The 18,054-nt window shown below is 32.1% G+C and overlaps 1 protein-coding gene across 1 annotated transcript; it reads right to left on the bottom strand.

Moving 5' to 3' along the window:
* Window positions 1-1,318: 1,318 nt before the first annotated feature.
* LOC107816434 (auxin transporter-like protein 2) lies at window positions 1,319-5,895 on the bottom strand. The gene is made up of 8 exons (XM_016642154.2): window positions 5,613-5,895; window positions 5,333-5,518; window positions 4,810-4,922; window positions 4,534-4,717; window positions 4,003-4,100; window positions 2,611-2,818; window positions 2,249-2,506; window positions 1,319-1,919 (listed from the first exon to the last, which is right to left on the bottom strand). Exons 1-8 carry the CDS (start codon window positions 5,772-5,774, stop codon window positions 1,650-1,652), a joined length of 1,479 nt encoding a protein of 492 aa, XP_016497640.1. The 5' UTR covers window positions 5,775-5,895; the 3' UTR covers window positions 1,319-1,649.
* Between the last annotated feature and the right edge of the window lie 12,159 nt (window positions 5,896-18,054).

Below are 18,054 nucleotides of genomic sequence, written 5' to 3'. Positions count from 1 at the left end.
CGCACCCCCCGGGAACACACTCCTCAAGGCGCGGCTCCACCAGTGTTTTGTTGCCGGCCGACCGAGATAAAGAAGCGTTTTCCTTTTGAGGAACAGTTTTTGATATTTTCGCCATTTGGATTTGAAGTTAAAAATAGATGGAGATGATAAGATTTGGTGTTCTAAGAAGAGATTAGCAGTGAAAATCGTAGATTTGCAGATGAAGAACTTAGAAGATGTAAAAAGCTTTGGAGATTGGAAATTTGAAAGTAAAAGTTCGAAATTGTGAAGAGAGGAGCTATTTATAGATTTCACAACGATGGTTCAAAATTGGCGGTGGCCGATCATCGACTGATGCGCATTTAATGCCTTGGTAACTGTACAGACGAGACGTTTCGGTCACTTCCGTTGCTTACGTCACGAGGATGACGTCATGACAGGTCGAGGTAGAAAAATCGAAGGTCAATTTGTTTCTTGTCATTACACTCCAAAAAACGAGGGGACTATCTGTATACGATTAAAACCGGCCCACCTGATTTTACTATTTGACCGAGACCGGGAGATTGCATCGAAGGACGGCTTCGTAACGGAACAGACTAAATCACGAGGACTAGGTACCGAGTTCAGAACCGAGGTACCTGTCGAGATCGAGGTTAGTAGCGATCGAAGCCAAATGAGACAGACATCGAGCAAGATCGAAGATAGCATAATAACAGAAAGACGAGATATCAGTGACTGGTCGAGGATCATGGTGTAAACCTCGGTGACTGGTCGAGGATCATGGCGTAAATCTCGGAACGAATCAAATCAGAAAAGGTTAATTAGCTAATCATGAGATTTCCTTCTGTAATTAGAATCATAACATAAGTACGATTCATCTACTATATAAATGGGGTTCTAATTATTTGTATGTCATGGCTGACAGATATAAAAACAATATAATTCTCTTTCTCGTTTATACTATTGTTCATGAGCTTGTTATACTTCAATTGTTCTTGCATCAACTAGTTCGAGAGTATCAAAATTCGAGGGCTGAGTTCATTTCTAACACCGATTTGCTTTACTTTATAGTTCATTTTTATTATTAATCTTCATATTTATCTATCGGTATTAAGTGAAATCACGTATCCTTAGAACCTCATTATAAGTTTAATTGTTATCCAATTTTAAGGGTAAACAAGATTATCTTGAAAGTCTTAGGTCTAGATTATTGCAAATTTATTTTATCAAAGCAAGAAAAAGTTGATGTCGTGAAATATTCTAGTTCGAATTTAGCTTTTTTGGTCATTGGTCTGTTCAATTGGAGATTCTTAGGTGACCGTAACACATGAATCCAGTCTAAGTAACTTTACAATAGATTTAAGAATCAACTATCAAAAGTAAGACAAAAAATAACAAATCTCTTCTTCTCCAAAGCATGTCGCATACTACATTTCAGATACCAACTACTAACAAGATAACTAAATCAAGCTAAATTTAAAATTTAAAATACAAGCGAAGGCGGCGGAGGGGGGGTTCCGAATTGGCTTGCTAATTTGGGCTGACAACTCATCTTGATCTCTCTTGATTTTCATCTATCAAGAAACTTATAAAGGCGTGACACATGACGGGAACATCGGCCAACTACGCCTTTTAACCCTGTTAAATTTCCGGCATGAATGGCGAAAAGCTCATAGGTGGTGACGGTGCGTGATGTTGGCCGGAGCAGGCCGTGGTGCGCCAGCGTGTGGGAGGAACGGTGGTGGAGATCCTGGAGGAGGTGGGCATTGGTAACATTTGGTAAAAAGGCCAAATGTGTCAATTTGATGTATGAAATTGGTCATGCTAGCCCAACCACCAAATCCAAACCCAACAATCAGTACCCACACAACCACAAATATGTTTATTGTAAATGTTCCAGCCCAGCGTCCCACGAATTTTGGTGGTTGCTCTACCGCATTCTGCATAACATAAAGTTTACAATCACCACATATTCATAACAAACCAAAGGTTAGAAAAACATAAACAAAATAAATTAGGAATTATTAATATCCTTTAACACTTTTAAACCTCATAGTATTATCTAATTTTCGACGTAAATTTTAAATATTAATCCAATATCTCTGAGACTTACAGTCAAAATTGAAAGCGAATTGGACTGAGATGACTGAGATGTGTCATCTTGCATTATGTGTTAATAGGAATATCTTTATGTTTGGACGATTCCTCATAGTATAAGATTCTTTTACTTTTTTCTATTTTTGAAGTATAGGAAAATTAAGATTGGTACCTCTCGGGCAGCAGCTGATTTAAAGGTGAACATATGAGCTAGAGCTGGGATAATGTAGACCGTGAAACTAACGAGAAGTGAACCAACAGAGGAGTTTATAGGGCCAAAGAATGGGAATACTATGGCCAAAAACCATATCGGAATCACCACCGGCAACCGCGCCGCCGCCCTCTTGCAAAGACTCTTGCACTCGTGCATCCCTATAACTTTCTCCCATACAAAATACAAGGGCGTGCATGCAAAACCAAATGTTATAAACTGCCACAAAAGGAAAACAACTCAATATTAATGACGTTTAAAGTTTTGACACACTTATTAAAAAATCACTTAATAAATCGACTAAAATGACATTTAAAATGGACCTGGTGAATGAGCATAAGGATGACAGCCATGTCTCTGAAGGGTGATTTTGGTAACAGAGAAAAGGCATTGGAATGATCAAGAAGTAAATCTCCAAATGCCCAATACACTGCTGCTGCTGATGGAAGAGTCAGTGTCAACACATACAGAGTTGCCCATAAGTAGATTGCCTTAAATTTTTGTGGTTTCCACATCGCGTGCATTACCTCTCTGCCCAAAAAATCACAAAATTTTAGTCTCCCTTAAAATACAAAAGATAGTATAAAGTTCTTCACAAGAAATGTAAGTTAACATTCTTACTATATAGAGTAACAATTATATTCCCTCGATTTCAATTTATGTTAACTTATTTCTTTTTTTAGTCAGTTTGAAAAAAAAAAATCCTTTTTAAGTTTGAAAATAATTTAATTTAAACTTACCAGTTTGTAAGTTTAAATTTAATGACATGCATTTATTGACAAACAAATGTTAGGACATGTTTAAAATCATAAAATCAGAAGTTTGAAAAATAGTATGTCACACAAATGTTATTGACAAGTTTAAGATAACAAGTTTCAAATTTTTTTTTTTGAAAACTATTTGTCCAATTAAATAAGTTTACATAAATTGATCTACATGAAATATAATATTTTTAGATTTTTTTTTTCAATGTACCTATGAGCTACAGACCTATACCTCCATGCCCACAAGTCCACGTGCCTAATTAAATGCCTTTTACAGTTTACAGAAGGTTAAAAATCCAGTCGAGTAAATATCGATCTAATTTTGCAGTACTCCCTATTAAATTTATGATGGATTTCTTTCTTGCTTTTTACCTTGGTTAATGGTTCCGTGAATTTATGCTAAGGAAACAGAAAAAGAACATTAAAAGAAGGAGGTGCTCAGAGCTTCAACAGTTTTCCTTCATTGATTCAGCAATAAAAGCAAAAGTGATTCGAAAAAGAGTTCTGGCTTTCTAACTTGAAAAGGGTAAAAGGGAATCTGGCCATGGAAAAAAGATGCTGGAACCACTATTTATATTTTAGGCACAAATGCATGTAAAAAGCTAAAAGTAAAAGTTACAAGTGATATGCACAGTTGTGGAGAATAACAATAACCATAACAATAATAGTGTTTTGACAATGATTGGTCATGGTGTAGTAAATGTTAAGTTTTGAGGGAATATTAATCTTTTAGACACAAAAGAATAGTCCACTAGATCACTTCTTCAGACTCTGTCGAAAGAAGTCAAGGTAAAGTCATTTTCATAAAGAATAATGTTATAGATACTAACTTATCTCCTATTTTTATAGTTTTAGCCTTGTACTTGAATGTTAGAAAAAGAAAAAGGAAAACCATATATATGAACTAGTAAATATAATCGTCAAAAGCAAATAAAAATAATTCTGTCTTACACAGTAACGGCATGTCCCCCAAATGTGTAGAGAATGTTTGTTGCTCCTGTGAAGTAGAGCACCAATTTTGTTGGTCCCGAATGCTTCACCCCCTCCACCTGTTTTAAAGAAGAAAAAAAGCATTAATTAATAGAGTAATTAACATTTCAAAGCTAAAGTATCTAATTAATTAGTCAAATCTCCACAAATGTATAGATACGGTTAAAGGTTTTCAATTCACATAGCACATCTAATTACAACTAATTCAGAACTCTAGAGTAGCATCTCTTTGTTGTAACTGCTTTTTTCAATTCGAAAGATGCTACCATACCAACTTAACTGTCTGCAATAACAACCCGTATACCATAGGTTAGACCAACCCCGTCCTCGCATACTAGGGTTGGTTCCTCACAGTTCTCCCTTTAACACCAAGGGTAGATGGGAACAGAATTATCTCAAGCGATGTATGTTTAATTTCGTGACACAACGACTTTAATGTTATAGTAGTGAATAAAGTTTAATAATCATATGTAATATTAAACCGATACATACCTGGCCATGAAGGAGTGACGCGACAGTAAGATACCAAGCAGTGTAAGTGGTCATTAATAAGCCAAGGAAAGACCAGATTCGATAATTGTGGAAAGAGGGAATGAAGACAGTAGTAGCACAACAAGCTCCGAAGATATAAGTCCAAGTTCTTTTGTCCAAATTATCATTAATGTAATATATATTGCTGCACATTTGAATAAAATAGATTGTGTTACTTAAGAGTAGAAAAAGACAGAATAATATATGCAGGGGCAGGTAGAAAATTAAAGGACGAACCTTGCACAGGCTATAAGTTGAATTACAGATCCAAACAGAAGAAAAGTGCAATTAAACGCCAAACCCACGTTCCTCCAATGTTTTCCTAGTAACCCGTCAAGAACTTCAAACCACTGTAACACACAAATTACATATAAAAATTTAGACATTAAAATAGTAAAGAAAACTCAGAATACCATGTGAGAAATGGATTTACACAGTTGTCATGTTCCTCATGTAAATTTAGATTTTAGTAGTGGTGGTTTTCTGTCACAAGACAAAATATCTATTAACCTATATCTTGTCGGAGTGTTTTGGTTTTAAGTTAAATAAAAGAAATACACCACTTCAAAACAAGAAAAGATTTTTGATTGACACGAGAATAATGTAAAATGCATCACTTTGGGACAAGAAGTAAAACTTTAGAATTTCTGCAGTCTCAGACTCAAATCCAAATACAAGTCGAATTGTAATAAAAGATTGACAATGCTTATGCAAAATCCTGAGTACTACTGATTGTGAGGCTGTTGTGAAAGGGAAAAACCTGAATGACGTGGTTGCGGAAATCAACTTTTTCTCTTTCTTTTCTGGTTCTGTACTCAATATAGAGTATGCTAATGAGATAAGCTGTCCAACTGCCCAATAAACCATAGAAGAGTTGAAATGAAACACCAGAGAGCATCCCCAGTTGAGAAAATGAGTATGGCAATGTCAATAGCACTTGAGCTACCTGAGAATGTACAAGAAAAAAAGTCAAAATAAAAACAAAGCAAATTTATCCTTCAATAAGAAAGAATATTTAGGAAGAAATTAATTAATTTAACCTGATTAGAAGCACAACTAAACCAAGCATCATAAGCAGAACCACCATGCCAGAATAAATTAGAGATCTTAGATTTCATGTCATTATTAGACTTCCCTTCAGACTCCATCTCGACATAATTCCCTACTATCACTGTTTCCACCACTTTGTCTGAAGATTCCATCTTCTTCTTCTCTTCTTTTCCTTACTATTTCCTCTCCTCACTCTCTACTTACTGAATAGCCTCTTGAATCTCGTCTCACTATAGAAATGGACTTATAAAACAGCTGGCTAGTAGGAAGTTTACTCGTCTATGCCATATTTATATTGAGAGAAATGAATGTTAAAGAATTTTGGTGGGTGGGCCTCTCAATTTCTAATTTTACTTTTTTTTCCTTTAGTTCTGTTAGCTATTTTTTTTCAAAAAAATTCAGGGGTGAAATCGTGAATAGAATGATGGGGAATTGGTGTATTTTGAAAGGTGGGAATGACTAGAGTTAAACAATTAGAATGTGCCTACTAATTGTCACTTAAACAACACGCACATATATATCATTGAATGCTTATTAATATCGAAAACTAGAACTCCTAAATGTTGGTATGATATTTTAGAACAAGGTTAATCTGATTCACGTACTAGTCATGCCTAGAGGCTAGACTGTTTATACGTTGCATAATAGTGTGAAGATTATTATACGATAAATAACATTGTTATACAATAACTATTTACTTTAGGGAATTTTAGTTTTAGTTATTCATATTCATGTATTGTAATATATGTATTATTATTCATACTTTGTATATATAATACACAAATTCTCGCATAACTTATAGAGATATTTATAAATGCGAAATTTAAAAAAACTAAACAGATGTTGTATTAAGTTACACGGCCTTTTATACCATCATCAAATATTGCATAACTTATATTAAATTTTATGTTTGAATTAATTTGCTTATACGATAAATCAAAACCCCCCTTATTGTTTCAACTATCAAAGATATATATCTCCTTATTGTTTAAAGTATTTTGAATCAGTTTATCAAAGATATATACCTCTTAGAACTAACAAAGGGGTGTGATATTGGGGAAGTATATAAAATATCAGAATTTAGAGCTTCCAAGTACAAACAGTTCAACTTTGCGAGCTTTGACGAATAACGGTGGGTTTCGTGCCAAAAGCAATTGTTCCTATGATTAAATCTTTAGTTTTTAGCAAATTATATAATTAAGTTAAACATGATTATTGTCTTTTAGTGCAGAACCTAATGTAATTATGGGAGCGTGACTGGTTTTTTCGCACGAGCGGGCTTCTCTTCTTCCCATGACATATATGGAGCCATATATAGTATTTAATTAATTTGGCTTAACCTAAGCTTTGTTATTTTATTTTTAAAGTGATACTTTTGATTATTAAAGTACTTGTATCTAAATGAGGAAATGATGAACATTGAGACATTGCTTAATTCACATTAATTGTACTATAATAATTTGATTTAACCCTACTTAATTTTTTGTCTTTCTCTGATGTAATAATGACGTTAAATTCAATGTTAATAAGAGTAACAAACTCTTCAAATATTTTTTGCATTTCAAGTCTGGCGAACACCAACTTTTCCCCACAGAATATATTTGTTGCAAGGTGCAAGTCTTAGAAGAAGAATGCGAAAACCTTCTTTCTACATATATAATATTACTATGGGCAAAGGACCAAATATATTCCTCTAATTTCGAAAATGGTCTAAGAATACTCCTTGTTATACTATTGGGTTATCTATACCCCTTCAGTCATACTTTGGATTCAAATATACCCCTCATTTAAACGGAAGGACACGTGTCATAGTCATGTTGGTCAATTCTAAATATCTCCTAATTAATTAAAAAGACCTATTACCCATACCCGAATTTTTTTATTTGTTTTTGTAAAAACTGAAAAAAACTAAAAAAATTTACAAAAAACTGAAAAAAAAGAAAATATTTTTTTTCCAATTTTTACAAAAAACAATGCTTTAAAAAACTGAAAAATAATTTTTAAAACAATATTTTTATAAAAACTGGAAAAAAAACTGAAAATCAATTTTCTAAAGCAATTAAAAGATGGAAAAAACTGAAAAAAAGAAAATATTTATTTTTTCAGTTTTTACAAAAATATTGCTTTAGAAAATTGCTTTTTATTTTTTCAGTTTTTACGAAAATATTGTTTTAGAAAATATTTTTCAGCTTTTTTTAAAGCAGATTTTTTGTAAAAACTGAAAAAAAAAATATTTTTATTTTGTTCAGTTTTTAGTAAAAAAAGAAATTCAGTTTTTTTCAGTTTTTACAAAAAACAATTGCTTTAGAAAATTATTTTCTATTTTTTTTAATTTTTACAAAAATATTATTTTAGAAAATATTTTTCAGTTTTTTTAAAAGCGTTTTTTCAGTTTTTAGTAAAACAATATTTAGTTTTTTCCAGTTTTTACAAAAAAAAAAAAATTATTTTTCGGGTATGAGTAATGAGTCTTTTTAATTAATTAGGAGATATTTAGAATTGACCAACAGGACGATGACACGTGTCCCTCTGTTTAAATGCGAGGTATATTTGAACCCAAAGTATGACTGCATGAGTATATATAACCCAATAGTATAACGAGGGGTATTTACTCGAGTTCTGCAATATTCAAAAGATTAGAAAGATGTTAAATAATCTTTTGTAACCAATAAAATTACACTAACTGCTATGTTTTTCTATAATCAGTAAATAAAAGATTAAAAGTTTTAGTCCAAAAACGGTTAAGCAGGGTGTGTGGGATTAAATGGAGAAGGGGAAGATCCCAAGAAAAAAACATTTCACACACTTAGCGGGCGTTTGGGCGTAATAATTGTGAAATTTTGAAGAAAAAAAATAAATTTATTTTTTCAGTTGAAAATGGTATTTAGAAATTGGAGTTATGTTTAGACATAAATACAATTGAAGTTGTTTTTGAATTTTTATGAGTGATTTGGAGTGAAAATTTTAAAAAATATCTTTACAAAGATTTTCGAATTCCCGGAAAATTACAAAATTTGACTCAAGTTAGGATTTAGAATTTTCATACCCAAACACTAATATCGAAAAAAATGAGGAAAAAACTGAAAAAGAAAAAAAAAGAAGAAAGAGGGTGTGAGGGAATTATAACAAAATAGACCAAATGATTACAAGCAAAGGGGCGTGGTCGCTTTATAGCAGGAAGAAGAAGAGAAAGGGAAGGAGAAAAAGCTGCTTTTCTCACATGGCTTTGGGAGGAAATACCTTTATGGTCTCGATATTTCATTTTTACCCTCTTCTATGTTCCACATTTTGATCACTATCAAGCTGAGTTTAGTAGAGTATATATATATATCTTTAGTGTAAATCTACCAAATTAGATAGGTAATTCATCCTTTTTAAGTCATAAGCATATTTAATAAGTAATTACTTATAGTATATATTAAGTGTCGCAACATACAAAGAATGAGTTATTGTCTCCTTATATGATCTTGATATTTTTCATGAGCAAAATTTTCAAAGTTTAATGAGGCCAAATGATCATCTTTTTAACATGGTATCAAAATGAAACTCGTCCTTGTTCTTGGTTGATCTAATACTGGACTCCATGTTATTTTGTTCATGTTCCATATGTCTGACCTGAAAGTACGAGAGAATGTTAAATATGTTATATTTATTGAAGAAATGAGTTATTGTCTCATTATATGTTCTTGAACAACTCTCACCTTATATTTATTGAATGAATGAGTTATTGTCTCATTATATACTCTCTTGAATAACTCTCAACTTAAGAGCTAACTTTTCTAGTTTTAGTTAGACTCAATGTACGTTTTTTAAATTATATAAAACTTTAAACTCTTTCGCAAATTTTCAATTATGATTAAGCGTTTTAATGTTTTATGCCCCCAATTACCCTAATAAACTCGTATTGTCTTAACAGTAGTCTACACACATTTTAGAGACATGAGGACAAAATTCCTTTGGAACTGCGCTTTCTCTTGTAATTCCCTCTATCTCTTCTTTATCCTTTTTCCACCAAAATTATCTAATGTTAGATCTTAAGATTTAGTTATATTGCATTTTGTAAACATGCTCCGTAATAGGTACCAATGAAAGCAACACAAAAGTCTCAAAACCAAGACAAGAAGAACGAAGAAAATGACAATGCTTTTATCATAAAATGAAACAGCAAAAAGTATCAAAAGTCGAGGAATTTCACTATTCTTTCAGAAGATCCCAAGCTTGAAATAAGGGATGTCAAGTAATGTGCAGAAAAGTTAGGGGGACTAAATGGAGCATACTGATTGCTAGAGCAAGACAAAAAGAAAAGTCACAAAAGTAAAAGGGCTTAAATTCAGATTGGTTAGTTTAATCTGCATTTTGTGGATTTAAAAGGCAATATGTTTTTTTTGTTACTATTCAGTCTCCGAGAACCTTTAATTATATCTGTCCTCAGATTGTTGCAGAGGTCTTTTTTAAATTTGAATATGTCACTTAGAGTTATCATTGATAATTCGTAATGTTATGATGGTGAAACATGTAGGAGGCATCTATAATATTCATTGGTCATTTAGCTTAATAAATCAAAATCGAGTTAATTTACATTGTTGATTAAAAATATAAATTAATTATCAAGAAAACAATGTGTTTGTCTGTGGTTCGAAATCCTAAAATTTGTATAATGAAGAAGTGAACATCTAAATCCGCACTCGTATCGAATACTAGCATTTGTTCTGAGCTAAAACATATGGTAATTGTTGATTATGAAACCAAAGAAAAGCTGGCAATGGAATTATCAGGAAAGAGTATAGCCAACTCCTTTTGAGCTGATAGATAAAAGAGCATTTTGTCATTGTGAAGTGAAACATATTGATGTTAATTGTTGGAATAAATGGTAGAGCTCTCAATCTAGAAATAGCACTCCTAATGTTATGTCACGCTTTGTAGACATGACATATATTCATGGGACCAGAAACATTCCCTGAGTAATTTTGTCCCCCTTTTGACTGCTAAATTGTTCACTCTCCTTTGTCTTTGTGTAGCGCATAATTTTACACTAGTTTTAATTTCTAGTGATTTCATTCTACTGCTAGTGTTAGTTATACATGAACTCAACTTGGTTTCATTTTATTCTTCTTTGGCTGACAAAATTTTAATGGTGGCTGAAGTTTCTAGTCACTGGCGGTGGTGGGCTGAACATTATTTTACTTCTTTTAGTTAACATTGCAGATTTGCAGTCCCAAGATTTTACAGAGAATGCGTGACATAGAAAACAAGGAAAGATATTGGCCATCTCAAACGGAGGAAAAAAAAAAAGGAATTAAAAACGTCATACGCTGCAGGAGTAATTTAGTAAAATGTATGATTATGCTAATTTGTAATTACTGGCTGGTTTGTGAATTCAAGAGCATCCATTGTTGGATGAAAACCTCAATTCATCATTTTAGTCTTTTCAAGTTAAAAGTTGTAATTACGTTAATTGATTGTTACTAGTAAAGGATTGTGGTTGACACAAACTATGAATAAAATATGACATCTGATCCTAATTTGAGTATATGCAAAATAAGTAAATATTCATTCTTTGTAAATAGAAGTCAACCTCCCTTTCTCGAAAGGTTGTGACAATCTATGTTTGTCAAGTTTTCCCGGTATTGATCTCGAGATTAACTGTTAATTTCTATCGTTGTTGAATCATGAAGTTAAATAGTATGTTTCTTTTGGCATACTTGAAAAGCTTGAGAGGATCTGAATGATAGACAAAAAATGATGAATTAAGTTGGCCTTTAATATGGACAGACAAAATCAGTTATGTATATACGCCAAGAACTTTAGGACTTTAATTTAGGCCATATGTGGGTTCCTTTAGGGGGGAAATTTCATGATTTATTTTCAATTAAAGGGGAGTTATTGGATTAGCCTGATGATTGAGAACAGGAAACCGAAATATACTAGAAAAGCAGGCGTGAGGATGGGTATAATTGTAAGCCAGGGCCAGTCTATGATGATCCACAGTTAGTCCAAAATAATTCGTTTAAGCACTCGTTTTAAATGGAATGAATGTGTTAGCACAATGATACACAAAGAAAGGGCCATTATAGAAACCTCCTATTAATGTTCACTTCCACGGGATACTGAAACTTCTTTTTTTCTTTTTTTCATCCAATGTCCGGTGTTCCTTTTGAGGCTCGATAAATTCAGAATTTGTGTTGTAAAGTTCCATTTTAGAATAAAGTGTTCCTTACCAAAGATAATTTCATTTTCAGGGCTCCAATTCGAACTTCTAATTAAGGATGGAACAATATTTTCCGTTCCGCCACAATTCTAGAGACTTTGATTTGGCATGAAGTGCATAAAAAATGTCGTTAGTGTTTGGAAATAATTATTGATTATACCTTTGTAATGGGTGTTTTATCCATATTTGCTGAATTACCAAATTGTATGGCCTAAGATGAAAAATAATGAATGCACTTTTCCCAAATGGTACGGGCTAGCCAGTTTTCGAACTGGTCATTCAAAAATAACTGGCGTTTGCCAAGTCATTGAAAAATAGTCACTATTTTGTTGCAACAGAGACCGGTCCAGCATAATATACTGGAGTTCGGTGTACCTATGTATGAACTTCCAGCATATTATGTTAGACCGATATACTTTGCTGGCTCCGGTATAATATACTGGAACTCCAAATTCCAGTATAATATACTGGAGTTCCAGTATACTTTGTTGGAACTCTAATATATTATACTGGAGTTCCAGTATATTATACTGGAATTCCAATATATTATGCTGGAGTATTTTCCGGATTTTGAACAGTGTTTTCGTTCAAATTTATCTTTACATGAAAAGTAACTAAATTTCGATAACTTTTAAAACTGTGGCTATTTTTGAATGGCCACTTATAAATCTGACTATTTTTGAATGACCACTTGTAAATCTGACTATTTTTAAATTTCTCCTTTTTTTTGTATGCTGAACGGCTAATGAAATATAGCCTAATGAACAAGTAGGACACATACTACATATCTGCATTACTATTAATGATTGAAGCATTTTATAAACAGATTATAAATTTGTAGGAAAAAACCCTCGAAAGCTCAAAAGCTTTAATTTGTGTGTTGGGCTGCTCGATATACCAATAGAGTTTTTTGCATTATCAGTTACTTATTAAATAGTATTTAAATAAAAATCATTACTTTTGTTTTATTCCAAAAAGAGCACATTCATTTACAATTACATCATTATTTCAAAATCATGTATATTTAGTAGTCTTTAAATTTTTAAACATAGTCCACAATTTAAGGAATTAATTTTATCCATATTTCTCTCCCATCATTAATCTATATTTACAATTTTTATGAAAGTTCCCGCTCTTAAAATCCCCTTTTTCATTATTTATCAAACACAATCTAAACTAACATTTTTATTCCATGTTTGAAGGTGTATATATACATATAATTTTTTACAATGTAATTTTAAATATATACATATGTAATGAATATATTATGTATATTTTCCTATACCGAACATGTTTATGTCTATTCAACGTATAATTTTGCACGCATAACAAATATACATATTCAACATATGTATTATGTATATTTAATGTATAATTATATATACTTGATGAGATCAATATATAGTTTAAGTATATTTGACATTTGAAATATATACTCGGTATATGTGATATATTTTAAATTTATATTTGATGTACATTATGTACAAACAATAACATAACATATAAGTGTACAAATATACTATTAGGATACTTAAACAAACACATTTACAAGGGAAACAACTTTAAGTTTATAGATCCATAAAATACTTATAATATTTCATTAATCTAATTATATTTTTATTACTATATACGAAAATAACAACTAGAAAATTAAAATAAGTGCTACTTTCCTTTAGAGGATTCGTACATATATGTTTTTGGTTGTGACATTAATGTAGAAGAGAGATGTGTATTGAAGGTAATTAAAGGGTTGTATAATCTAATCAAACATTTTAATAGAAATGAGTATTAATAGGACTAATTTTTGCTAATTAATAGGATTGATTTTCAGTCCTTCGTTTGATTAGAATCTGTTCACACATGTCAAAACTTAATTTTTGGTCCAGCATTATATGTTTCGGTCAGGACTGTAATTAATTAGGTGCTAGTTTGTTAATTACTAATTCCTCCTAGGATTCTGAAATTTTTTCTTGAATATTGCCTAACTATGTTTTGAGAAATTTTCATAAACCACTATTGTTTTGTAGCTATTAACTTCCTATAGCTACCGTATACATAATTACTTCCTATAGCTACTATTTAGTTATTACAGCAGTGTATTCGCGCGACTGTATTCATGAACACAACAACAAAAATGTCTAAAATCAGAGCAGTCCAGTTGTACGCGCATGTATTCACATGTATCCCGGTTGTTGTATTCATGAATACAACAACAAAAAGCGCCTAAAATCAGGACAGTCCAGATGTACGCGCATGTATTCACATGTATTCGCGCTGGTGTATTCATGAATACAACAGCAAAAGGCGCCTAAATTCAGGGCAGTGCAACTGTACGCGCATGTATTCACATGTATTCGCGCTGTTGTATTCATGAATACAGCAGCAAAAAACGCCTAAAATCAGGGCCGTCCAGCTGTACGCGCATGTACTCAAATATATTCGCGCCATGTATTCGTGAATCAAGTAACGTCAATCAATTTAAAAATAGGTATGTCTAGTTGACTAATAACGGAAATAATACCAATTAGCATGATACACTCTTAATATAACTCAACAAAATCAACTCTTACATGCCTCATTATCAACCCAATTAATTAGAATAATTTTTTAGTTGTATATAACTTTTGTATTTAACTTTAATATTTAGTATGTTTCAATATATTTGTTTTACTGTTGCATTAATTAGATTTAATGTTTGTATTTACTGTATTCGCTATTTTATATTAAGTGTATTCAAATGAATTTGTATTAGCAACATTTTAGTTGTTCCTAATACATGTTATTGTTGTTGTATTCAGTATATTTCATTGGTTGTATTCACTATATTTCTATTGTATTCAGTATATTTTAATATACTTCACTATATTTTAAAATTAAATGTATTCACTTTTTATATATTCGGTTCTATTTTAATGTTTGTATTCAGTGTATTTCAATATTTATATCATGTATTCATGCATGAATACATGTGTATTCAGTTGTATTAAAAAAATTCAAACCTTCAAAATACATAAATACATACAAAAAATAATGTATTTATACAAAAATACAATATAATTAAGTGAATTTGTACATAATACAATGTGTTTGTATCATTGTATATGACTAAATAGCAAAGAAGGGAAGAAAGTTCGCCGGATATGGCATTTTTCGACCAAGCAAAATATTGTATACATTGTATTAAAACTAAAAATGGAGACGAACAAAAATCACGGGCCTCAAATCTTTTCCGACGTAAAAAATATTGTAGTATCCGTGTAGAGGAATCCATTGCAATATCCAGCGTAGAGAAAGCCACAATCTCTTTCTTTCTAATATTGCAGTACAAATCCATTGCAAATATCCAACGTAGAAACTAACCATTACAAATTCATTGCAATATCCGGTGTATAAACTACGCAACTGCTCGAACAAAGAGAGAAGAAAGAGAGAGAGATAGAAGAATTTCTTTTTTGGGATTGTGAGCACCTAATTTTTGCCCTAATATAAAATTAATCCTAAAAAATCCAAAAAATAATTTTAAATTATTTTTCTATATTTTTGCTTAGTTAGCTTTGTACGTATTCATGTTTGATGCATTTTTAAGTTGCATTTTAAATTCTAAAAAAAATACAAAAATATTTTGAATTTTTACATTTTTAGATTTTAATTGCATAATTAATTGCATTTGTAAAACACTAAAATACCAAACAATACATTAGTAACTCTACATGCATTTGTTAGCTAAATAAATTAGTTAATTGTAAAAAAATAATTCATTAGGTTAATTTTACAAATTAGTTAAAATTAGGAGTGTTAAATAAATTGATTAGTCTTGCAAAATACAAAGAAAAAAAGAGAAGGATATGGGGTCTCATTACAGCTTTGGGCCAGCTGCTTCTAGTGGCCCATTTACCTTCCCACGCCCCAAATCCGTATGCCAACCCCAAGCCCAATTTCCCCTGACCCAGTCCAATATACCTATCTCCCCCACTCATTAAAAAACCCTAGAGCCCTTTATTCTTGATGGACACACATAACAGACCCTCCCCTTCCAAAAAATGAGAACCCAAACGCCCCCCTCCCCCCCCCCCCAAAAAAAAGAAGACCAGTAACGGCCACCCCCTCCTCTTCCTCTCTCATTCTCACCAGCGAGTTAAGGCCAGAATCCGGCCAGCCATCGATCCTCCTCTCTGAGACACAAAGAATCAGATCCCCTCCCTAGCAGAAGCCCTAGCCGCCGCCAGACCTCTCTTTATTGTCTCATCTATATGCACACCTCTATTTAGCACTCACTCTAACCCACGAAATAGCAAAAGTTTTGGAATTAAAACAAAAAAATCTGAACAAAGGAAAGCCTTCAAAAGTTTAAAGCTTAGAGGCAGAAAATCGAGTCAAGTTACTCCTGGTTTCTAATCGTTTCGTTGTGTTTATCTCTTGGTTTCTCATAGCTATTATGTTGGAGGAAATCGCTGTTTTCGCTGCTGTTGAGTATTCTGTTGAACACTTCGAGCTTTGTTGAGTGATTTTATTTGTTAACTGTGTAGTTGCAATTTGATGTTAAAATGCTTGATGTAATTGGTAATTGATAACTTCATGTGTTTGACATAAGTCTAATCTGGAATTCTCCTCATTATTAATTGAGTTCATGAGCTACAAATGGATTTTTTCAAAATATGTGTTATGTATCTTGCCTCTTTAAGTCATTAGATGAGTTCACTAAGTAATTAAAGGATGGATCTGGGCTAAGTGACGCAAGGATTGGAAAAGAAAACCATAGAGGGTAGTTGAGAAATTGTGAGTAATTACAAAGTTTTTTTTTCTCTTTCAAAAGATAGATAGTTATGAAGTTGCCTCTGCTTCTCGTTGTTCTAAGATATTTCATCCATCATTTCTGGGTTTGCAAAGTATGATTCGATCTTTTGGTTGCTGTCGTTGTTGCTATTCCACTGTTGAGCTCCAACACTTCATTTGAGAGCCTTTAGTTGGTCTTTTCAGCTTGTTTTGAACACTAGATGCACACATAATCCCATGTACTTGTGTTTGAGTTGTATAATTGAATCACCTAGCTTCCATCATTAATTGAATGTTGAATCTATGCTCATGTTATGGTGTAGTTCAACTATTTCTGGTAGTATTCTACTAGTTGTGCTGTAAATGGTGTAAAAGTAGTGCCAGCACGTTTTTTTTTACTCATGGATTAATTTAATAGTTGTGAAAAAACTAGCAAGTTGTTTCCTATATACTAACGTTAATTTAAGAGGCTATTGTAATGAACAAATTTCAAATACATATAGATTCCCCGTTAAGATTCTTACACAATTTTGTTTCATTCAAGTCTCATACTTCATCCACAAATGATTCCCATAATTCATAGACCTCACAACAAATCTCAAATTAGTTCAGAACAACAACTCAGGAACATTGTAGCTTGCATGGTCACGATAAGTAATCCCCAATTTAGGTGCGCATATCATGTGATCCGATCATAACTTTAAATAATAATGAAAATAAACATGTTATAGATTGTAGGTACGGTTCCCGTAACGCGATTCTCAATATGTACAAAAATAAATGAGTGCGCGGCATCACGACTTGTTCAAACAAACTCCATAAATAATTAAAAGTGGTCAGAAAGCTAAAAAGCACAATTACAAAACTCGGGAGTGTCTCGTACCTTCTCCCGGACTAACAGAATTACTTACCCGATCTTCTGATTTTCGCGGACTTTTAAACGGAGTTAAAATTCCTCGATTTAGGATTTAAAATAAACTGGTGACTTGGGATACCATAAATTATCTCAAGTGGCGACTCTGAATTAAATAAATAATCTCATTTCGATAATGTCACTTTATTTGGAAAAAATACCTTATCTCCTATCCCTTCGGGAAAAGGAGGTGTGACGTGGATTTTGAGAGAGAATCGTGTCTTAAGTGAAAGAAAGAGAGAGAATAAGAGAGAGAGAAAGAAGAAAATTTTTGTTTGGATCTTGAGAGAGGATCGTGTGTTAAATGTTAATTGAAAGAAAGAGAGAGAAGGAAGAGAGAGAAAGAAGAAGAAATCTAAGAGAGAATCTTGTGTTAATTGAAAGAAAAAGAGTAAATACTTATTTTTTTATAAAATATAAAAGGTAGCTATAGAAAATAATATTTTAAAATGATTTTAATTTATAATAAATTGGGTCTATACCTTTGCTATATGTGGTAAAATTACTTATGTTTTTTCATGTGCGCTGGGCTACTCTT

This window comes from Nicotiana tabacum, chromosome 19, assembly GCF_000715075.1.
Source record: "Nicotiana tabacum cultivar K326 chromosome 19, ASM71507v2, whole genome shotgun sequence".
NCBI classification, from domain to species: Eukaryota; Viridiplantae; Streptophyta; class Magnoliopsida; order Solanales; family Solanaceae; genus Nicotiana; species Nicotiana tabacum.
Note: the sequence above shows the minus strand (reverse complement) of the source record. Positions and strands in the feature narration are given on the sequence as shown.

Coding starts and splice junctions, on each gene's coding strand:
- LOC107816434 (XM_016642154.2), bottom strand. CDS start 5,774: ATGGAATCTTCAGACAAAGTGGTGGAAACAGTGATAGTAGGGAATTAT. Junction 4,923..5,332: donor TCCGCAACCACGTCATTCAG/GTTTTTCCCTTT, acceptor TGTGTGTTACAG/TGGTTTGAAGTTCTTGACGG. Junction 2,507..2,610: donor TCCTTATGCTCATTCACCAG/GTCCATTTTAAA, acceptor CTTTTGTGGCAG/TTTATAACATTTGGTTTTGC.